Below are 9169 nucleotides of genomic sequence, written 5' to 3' on the forward strand. Positions count from 1 at the left end.
TTATAATAAGATTGCAGTAAGAAAACTAGTATAATATAGATGGCATACCTGACTCGACTTCTTCATAAAATTCCATCTCTTCAACAAGAAAAGATCGCAGCCAATTCTGCCCACAAATACGTGCCTCAACCATCTTAGGAGTTAAGGAACTCCTGAAATGATCTATAATGGTTTAGTTCCGGGTTTAAGCTTTATATATTTTTTATTTATATTTTATTTTGCTAGTCAAGGAGAGTAACTAATAACTAAATAAAAATGAAGTTGAAGTTTATTGAACTTTGAAATTTCATGGCATATTGAACTTATGGTTTTATGTGTTGGAAAATGAAAAAATATTTAGGAGGTTTTGCAATTGGGCTAATACAAAAAACGAATCACAGTATTTTTCCCCCACTAATCCATCTTGCCTTTCTTCTCGACTTTCCAAGCAATAACTCTCACATGCATACCATAACATGTGCCAAACTACTAGTAAAAAGGTAAACAAAAGCAATTAGAATTAAAGTTAAATTGCTCTCAATCTATGTATTTCCAATTTTTATACCCAACAAGTCACGTATACATTCTCATCTTAGGAGAAAAGATCAAGTGAATCCGTAAGCTCGCTTTGCAGAGTCAAGGGTGTTGGAGAGGAGCATTGAGATTACAACAGGTCCAACTCCTCCTGGCACAGGAGTTATGGCTGACACCACCTTAATTGCCTCTTCGTAGCAAACATCTCCGGTGGTACGGAATCCTCGGGGACTATTGGGATCCTGCATATTATGACACATCCATCATGAGCAAGCAAGCCCAAGAATTCAAACTAAATACGCAGACAAGTTTATATCCTAGTGAAATATCACTGTATTTCTTTATTGGCATGGAAAAACACATGTTTACAAATTTGACATGAGATGTGGCGGTGAAAATTGATTTTCCTTGATGGCTTCGGTACTTGTGATATAACATTGAAGATTCCATGTAATGCATTGTTTTTCTTGGTACTTACCATGCAATACAATATCAGTCCATATGCCAAAACAAATTGGTGCTGCACATCGAGAGAACAAGATCAATGCCCTCATTGAGAAATGGCTTTCTCATTGAGCACATTGCAGTCCAGTTTGTCTATTAATAATGGGAAGTGAACATGGATTACCATTTACCCTCTGCTATTTAAAATCCTTGACATAACATACTTGATGTTGTATAGTTGATTCAAAACAGCACGAACCATCGTCGCTTCTAGCTCTAAACTGTAAAGTTTAGGGTTAGGGGTTGATGTGAAACTGAGGAGTCCAATTAAGGTTTGGCTTGATGAAAGAATTTGGGGGTAAATTAGGGATCTATGACAGATGAACCAGATCTACTAAGAATGAGAAATTCAATTGGATATCAGGCAATTCAGAGGGCAAGTAGGATAAAGAAATGAAGGCAACTGAGAAAAATAAGCAAGACGGGAAAGACACAACAATGCATACACTTGTGCATAAGCATGTTGTAGTCTTTATCTACATTTAGACTAACATCTCTAGATAATAATATCCTAGTCTTTAATAGTAGGTAGCTATGCCTTGAAACACAACTAGCCTAATTTTACATCAAAATTCATTTACTACAAAGAACAAGAGATCACAAGCTTATTGTAGACTTTGGCTAGATAATAATAAATCCTAGTCCTTAAAAATCAAACTAATCATGACCATCCATTAAAACCCTATCAAAAACACAAAGACCCAGAATACACTTACTAATAATAATATACTCCTATGGCCACGCAAAGTCACTTTGTTTTAATGACACTATCATTTCCCCATATCAAAATAAAAATAACAAGCACTTTTACAATTTATCAAAGACAACCACTGAAGGAACAAAACTCTTGTAAGTTAGAGGTCTAGGGCCTATGTAAAGGATAAATTTTCTCAAACCAAGTTATGGCCGCAGTTTTCTATACTACTCATGCAGTTCTGGTTGATTCACATATTAATGGATGTTCAACAATACAGTAACTAGTGACAGTTAGGTAATATAGTAATAGTGACAACTAATGGTTAGAAGGTAAGGCATAATTAAGGATATAGTCCTAGCTCCAACCCCTAATGCAATGATACAACTAAAGAACTTATATGAAACTTCATCTAAATAGGTGGATGAGTAAACTCTTACACTCTTGGAATTTAGACTTGCTTTAGAGATTAATGTCTACTCTAGGTGGATATTGATTCAGTCCACCATCAGGCCTTCAAAAGTACTTTTCTACATTTAATGAAACAATAAATATCATTATGGTCTAATACAGCCATGACTCATGTGAGGCTGAAGCAGTTGAGTCTTCCTTTATGACCACACATGAGTAAAGAAGGTAAAATCTGATAGATACAAATTCTTATGATCATACAAAACTAGTTTCTCTAGCAAAATTCTATTTTTAAATGGACAGGAATGACTGCTTTCTTGGTAAATGAACAGTAGTTTGTTCCTTTGTTATTGCACTTAAATGGACAGGAAAACTGACCAAACTTCACAACAACCTAAGAAAGAAACGTTTATGACTGTGCACAGATATAATCCTCATTAGATCTGAAAGTTAGATAGAAACAAGATAATTTACCTTTACTGAATTTGTCCCCATGTCGACTACAACTGCCCCTGGCATCAGCCAATTGCATCCGACTCTATTTGGAATGCCAACATCTGATACAACAATATCAGCTCGACGAGTAATTTGTTCTGGGTTGTTGGTGAACGAATGGAGAGTGCTAACCGTCGCGTGGTGCCTCTGTCCAGGACTAATGGAGCATCATTGAAAAATTATTCAAACATTCTGATGTCTATACAGTAGAGAACAAAAATATGTGTCACCTGCAAGAGCAAAGAAGTGGATAACCCAGCAATCTTGCTTCTCCCTATTACCACTGCATTCTTCCCAATGATCTCCACGCGATACCTGAGCAACAACTCAATGCAAGCCTTAGGGGCACAAGGGATGAATAACGGCTCCCTTCCCCGCAATGCAAGATTCCCCATATTGAGGGGATGAAAGCCATCCACATCTTTTTCCGGACTCACGAAATTTATAATCGTTTCCTCATCCAAATGCTGAATCAAACAAGTTAATGTACTATATTTTTAGAAACCCAAAAGGCCAAAACCAAATCACATGACTAGAACTAGAAGAAATTAAGAAGACAAAACCCAATTTGAAGCAATAATTCTAAATTAACTCCAAGGAGTTGGTACCTCTGGCAGAGGAAGTTGAACAATTATACCGTGCACAGATGGGTTGCTGTTAAAACTTGAAACAACATCAATAAGTCGATCTTGAGTACAATCTTGGGGCAGTTGTACAATGGAAGTTTCAATCCCAACTTCATTACAAGCTTTTAACTTGGTATGGACATAAGCGTGTGAGTCCTCTCTGTAGCCCACCAAAACCACAGCCAACCCAGGAAGTCTTCCAATGGCAGCTTTCATTCTGCTTATTTCAGCAGCTACTCTCAATTTTATGTCTTTTGCAATTGGCTTTCCGCTCATTATTTCAGCAGCACTCTGAGTCTGCCCTGTAGCTCCTGTTTTCACAGCTTTGCGTACAACAACAATCAACAACCACTCATTCAATCATTCAATCATTCAATCATTCAATCATTCAATCATTCAATCAATCAAGCTAAAACAGAGAGACCCATGATTCTCTATGAGAGCTGAAGAACATAAATGTGGTGTAGAAATGCACTTACGGTGAAACCCAGATGAGAGGGGACGATGGGGGGTTTGGGTGGGAACCCAAATGCGAGGGAGAGTGAGAGGGCTTGAAAATGGCGGTGAGAGCGTCGCTGAGTATAAGGCTTTGCCTTTGGTCCCCAATCTGTGCCGGAAACCCACCATAACGCCACTACCTCCTATCCTCGATCTTCATACTCTCCCTCTTCTTCCTATTCTTGATTATCAATATATACAGACAAAATAAAACCACCAGTTGTTGATCAGGTGGAAATTTGTACACAGAATTTCGGATATTATGAAAATGTGAGTTTCTTCTGTTAATGCCTTAAAAATGAAACTTTCATAATTCTTTTATTTTTTTGGATAAAATAAACTTTCATAATTCAAAAAGATATGGTTAGCTAATAAAAATATTAAGAAATGAAACCACATATTTTATGACGGTTAGCTAAGGCAATGAGTCCTTGGAAAATAAAAAAACCTAACACAGGGAGTCCATCTTTGCATTTGAGTTCGGTCTCTCTCATATAATAATATAAATTAGTTAGACTTTCGTTTTATCAAAAAAAGAAACCATTTGTCAAATGAGAATAAATATATTAACAGCTTTTTATATTACAATGTAAAAAGAAAAAATTAAATGGCTTTTATTTTCATGGGAAGCAAGCATATCAAGTTTTCCCTTTCATAATACTAACATGAAAAAAAAACAAAAAAGCAAAAAATGTCAATTGACACAAGCGCTCTAGTATATATAAAGGGAAACTTTGGTGAAATATTTAAAATCCCAAAATACTCTTAGAGCATCTCCAATACTAGTAGCAAACTAAACTCTTCAATTGAAGTTTGTTGACCTACGTGGCAATTTGAAAAACTTTGTTTGCTACTTTAATATTTTGTGCCTCAGTAGACTCTTCAATTCCATTAATGCAATGTTATGGAAAAGAATGAAAAATATGAAAAACATGTGAAAATGTCTATATAGTTATTGTTTGAAAAGAAAAAAAATGTATGTTTTTAACATTTTGAAGGTAGGTTTTATTTTTCCAAAGTAAAATTAAATGTTTTGAAGAGTCAAGGTCAACTTACCAGTCTTGAAGAGAGAGAAAGATGTTGCAACTTTGATGACTGAGTTTGACAAGGTTGTTGGAGAGGGTTTTGATGGTGTGGCTCACTTACTTTAGCATTCCAAAGTTGTTGAAGAGGCTGTTGGAGATGCTTGCTAATTAACATGTTAAGAAAGAAAATAATATATTAAATGAGGATAGTATGAGTAAATTTAAAATATTTTAATTTAGTAAAAGAGGATACTAATACTATTTGTACCATATTTACGGACTACATTGCTAACTACCTCTCTAATATAGGAAGGTCCCGTATACAATAAAGAGATTTTATTTGTTTTTTAAAAAAAAGTTAATTGACATGTGTGAGTCGTCCCATACTTCATTTTAGGCTGATTTTAAAAGGTATGGTAAAAAGAAGGTAGAAGAAAGGAGAAGAAAAAGAACCAACCAAAGAGAAAAAGAAAAGGGGGTGGAGTTGCCTCGGCTGGGAAAACCTCTAGTCACTTGAAAGAAGGAAATGATGGAGATAAGACTACAGAAAAGGCAAGCCTCTATGTTTAAACTCTCTTGGTTAAGAAAAGAGTAGAGTAGAGAACTTGTCATGTGTATTAAAGGAAAATCCTTCTTTTCCACCTTTGAATCCCTTGTCATCAGTGGAGGAGCATACGTGATACAGATATTCCTCTACGTGAATGTTCTGGCTTTCAAAAAATGAGTAAGGGACGGGGAGGGGGAAGGGGGAAGGGGGAGTTTCGGGAACAAAGCCTCGGATTTAAAAGTGCAGCCCTATCCTATATATAGTATCTTTTCCCGATCTAAGCTATATCAACATAGCCAACTAGAAAACTCATCCGCTTGTCAATTAATAGCTATATATATGACACACCTAGTTGTACCAGGGAAACAATCCAACTGGAGATTGTTTGACTACTCCACATGAAAGAGTCCTCAACTGACCATGTGGCTAGGGAACGAGCCGTCCAACTGAGGGACTAACTCTCAGCTAGCACGTACGGACGAATCCTCAAGACCCGTACGCCTGTAACAGCCCTACGCTCGCTGACTACCCAATTAAGGTTGTACAGCGACACCCCGTTAAGAATGCCCGGGTTCCAACATTTCCTAGTATCTCAAGTTTCCATATCCAAGTTCCAATCCAGGGGAGGTACACAGGGTAGTGCTTATAGCACTTCAACTGACATTCTAATCTCACCTCTTTCCACATTTCATAACAACCTCCCAAGTACCCACACTTAATCCACAAGACAGTACTTTCTCAAATATTATATATAAGTACATAACTCAAGATACCCCAAATATGTCAAAACCCACTTATATCACAAATACTTTATAAGGATACAAATTCAACTATAAAATATAAGGTGAAATCCAATAAACCATTAAATTCTTATGCATAAAAATTCCATCATAAAATCATGCTATGTATTTGAAAACAATGTCCACTCACAAGTAGTCCCACGCTGCTTGACCCTGAGAGGGTCCCGCCTGCTGTGTATACGGGGTCGGATTACCTATTTTAGAATACGAGCACAACATTAAAATCAAACGCTTCGAACGAGGACTTTAAATTAAAATCCTTATTTCCCTGGTTTCAGATAAGCACAAGGAATGAGACGTTCCTAAGGTCCAACTAAGGCTTTCGAGAGCTGGAAAAGTCTCGGAAGACGCTCGGTCAATTGGGCGGTTAAACTTTCCAAATTGGGTCAACCGGGCCCACGGGACCCACGACCTCAGTTTTACGATCCGGGAGTTCCTAGGAATTCCACAAGTTCTAAGATGCACGTCCTTTAAGTTTGGTTCGAAACGGACGGTCGGATTGCTCGCGATCGCACGATCGGACGGTTATCGTAAAACGCAAACTTTAAGTCACTGAATCGGAACATCCGAGGCTCCGATTCAGGATCCGCGAAATCCTACATGATCCTAGGAATACAAGGAACAACATACATGAATTTGGGTTTGATCCAAACTACCCACGCGCCGCCATACTGCCCATGCGAAATCCTAACCCACCATACTACCCACGTGCCGCCGCACGCACTGGCAACGCGTGGGTGGCTTGATAAAAAACTGGCGGTCAGAAACCTTCAAAATCAAAAGCCAAGATTCCTACCCTAGGTAAAAAACACCATTTGGAGCCATTTTTGTTCTTGGACCTACCCCAAAAAGTTGACGGCAGTGGCTGAAATTTCAATTCAAAAACCGGCTAAACTTAGGGTTCAAAATCGAGTTACCTATGCTAGGAATCGTTCAAATCCTACCAAACCATCAGCTAGATCATGGAAAATAGTCGAAAATCCATACCTTAATCGTCGGGATTGGTGGCCGGAGGAGGGAGATCGAGTGGCTAGAAAATTTGTCAAAACCGGCGGCTTTTTCTGAGTTTTCCGGCGGCTGACGGTTACAGTTGGTGTCGGGGTTGGTCGGGGAAGGTTGCTGGGGTGGTGCCGCGTCGATCCGGTCCGGTCTCATGGCCGGTGGTCAACGATGGCGGCGGTTATGGCGGTTGAAAGGTGATGGCTGGGAGGAAAAATCGCGAAGGGGGAAGGGGAATCACACTGAGAGAGAGAGAGAGAGAGAGAGAGAGAGAGAGAGAGAGAGAGAGAGAGAGAGAGAGAGAAATGAGGGTTTTTTTGTTTTTTATTCAAAATTAAATTTTGAATTAATTACGATTGTGCCACTGAGAGTTTTTAGATCGTATCTCTCTTGTTAAAACTCCGATTCAAGCCTATCGCATGTCTACGAACTCGTCTCAGTACGACCTTCCTGAAAATACCACTCCCTGCCCCAAAATCTTTCTGGATTAAAAATGATCAAATTACCCCTACTCCGAGGGCAAAATTGTCATTTCATGTTAAATTAAATTAAATTAATTAATGAATAATCTTATTTCGGGTCGGGATGTTACAATATACTCCACTTATAAAAATTTCATCCTCAAAATTTACGTACCTGTAAATGGAATAGTTAAGGGTGCTGGGCCCGCATATGCGCCTCGGGTTCCCAAGTAGCTTCTTCTACAGTTTGACTCCTCCACAACACTTTTACTACTCGAATTTGTACAGGTTGCTCATCATACGACAAATCTTCTCTCAACTCCATGGGTTGATGTTCCAAGATATGAGAAGGATCAGGCACATACTTCTGTAACATGGACACATGAAATACGTCATGGATCCGAGATAGTTCTGAAGGTAAGGCAAGTCGGTAGGCAACTGGTCCGATGCGTTCTGTGATCTCGTAAGGTCTGATATAACGAGGGCTTAACTTCTCACGTTTACCAAACCTCATCACACCCTTCCAAGGAGATAGCTTCAAGAATACCCAATCCCCAACTGCAAACTCAAGATCCTTGGACCTGTTGTCCGCATAACTCTTCTATCGATCTTGTGCGGTCTTAAGCTTCTCTCTAATCATCTTCACTTTTTCAGTTGTTGCTCGAATACTTTCCATTTTTTCCACTTTCTTGTCACCCACCTCATTCCAACAAATAGGGGTTCTACATAGCCTTCCATATAAAGCCTCATATGGAGCCATCTCAATGCTCGAATGATAACTGTTATTATACGCAAACTCCACCAAGGCAAGGTGAGTATCCCAACTATCTTTCAACTATAACACACAAGATTTCAACATGTCTTCCAAAGTTTGAATGGTCCTTTCTGACTGTCCATCAGTCTGTGGGTGGAAAGCAGTACTAAAACGTAACTTAGTACCCATAGCCTCATGTAAACACTTCCAGAATTGAGAGGTGAACCTAGCATCCATGTCCGACACAATGGACACAGGTGCTCCGTGCAATCTCACTATCTCATCCACAAAGAATTTCGCCAACTTCGACAAGGAATAGGTTTCTTTTATAGGTAGGAAGTGGGCTGATTTGGTGAGTCGATCAACAATCACCCAAATTTCTTCATACCCACTTGAAGTACGTGGAAGTTTGAAAACGAAATCCATTGTAATATGCTCCCACTTCCATTCAGGGATCAGAAGTGGTTGCATGAGTCCAGAAGGTTTCTGTCGCTCCGCTTTCACTTGTTGGCAAATCAAACACCTACTCACATACTTAGCAATGTCACTTTTCATATGCGGCCACGAGTAGTACTCACGTAGAGTCCGATACATCTTAGTGCTACTGGATGCATAGAATAAGTTGAACAGTGAGCTTCCTCCATGATTTCTCTTTTCAAGTCGTTGTTCTTAGGTACGCAAAGACGAGTTCCAGCTACCAAGGCTCTGTCTTTTCTTGTTGCATAATCCTTACGTGTACCATTCTCTACTTCCAACCTTATCACGCAAAGATTAGGATCTTCCAATTGGGCTGCAATCACCCGTTCAATCAGGATAGGCCTCACTTGCAAACTAGCAAGTAT

The 9169-nt window shown here is 38.9% G+C and overlaps 1 protein-coding gene across 2 annotated transcripts; it reads right to left on the reverse strand.

Annotated features, from left to right (window-relative positions):
- Nucleotides 1-480: 480 nt before the first annotated feature.
- On the reverse strand, nucleotides 481-4197 carry LOC110763288 (bifunctional protein FolD 1, mitochondrial-like). Of its 2 annotated transcripts, none has more exons than XM_021966041.2 (5): nucleotides 3723-4197; nucleotides 3226-3554; nucleotides 2848-3084; nucleotides 2597-2764; nucleotides 481-755 (listed from the first exon to the last, which is right to left on the reverse strand). In XM_021966041.2, exons 1-5 carry the CDS (start codon nucleotides 3868-3870, stop codon nucleotides 585-587), a joined length of 1053 nt encoding a protein of 350 aa, XP_021821733.2. In that variant the 5' UTR covers nucleotides 3871-4197; the 3' UTR covers nucleotides 481-584. The 2 variants fall into 2 exon arrangements, with proteins under 2 accessions (XP_021821733.2, XP_021821732.2); XM_021966040.2 differs by having other exon boundaries at nucleotides 3226-3566; nucleotides 3723-4194.
- Between the last annotated feature and the right edge of the window lie 4972 nt (nucleotides 4198-9169).

This window comes from Prunus avium, chromosome 6 (genome assembly GCF_965620075.1).
Source record: "Prunus avium chromosome 6, drPruAviu1.hap1.1, whole genome shotgun sequence".
In the NCBI taxonomy this organism is placed as follows: Eukaryota; Viridiplantae; Streptophyta; class Magnoliopsida; order Rosales; family Rosaceae; genus Prunus; species Prunus avium.

Coding starts and splice junctions, on each gene's coding strand:
- LOC110763288 (XM_021966040.2), bottom strand. CDS start 3,870: ATGGTGGGTTTCCGGCACAGATTGGGGACCAAAGGCAAAGCCTTATAC. Junction 3,085..3,225: donor TTCAACTTCCTCTGCCAGAG/GTACCAACTCCT, acceptor TGTTTGATTCAG/CATTTGGATGAGGAAACGAT. Junction 2,765..2,847: donor CCACTTCTTTGCTCTTGCAG/GTGACACATATT, acceptor AGTCCTGGACAG/AGGCACCACGCGACGGTTAG.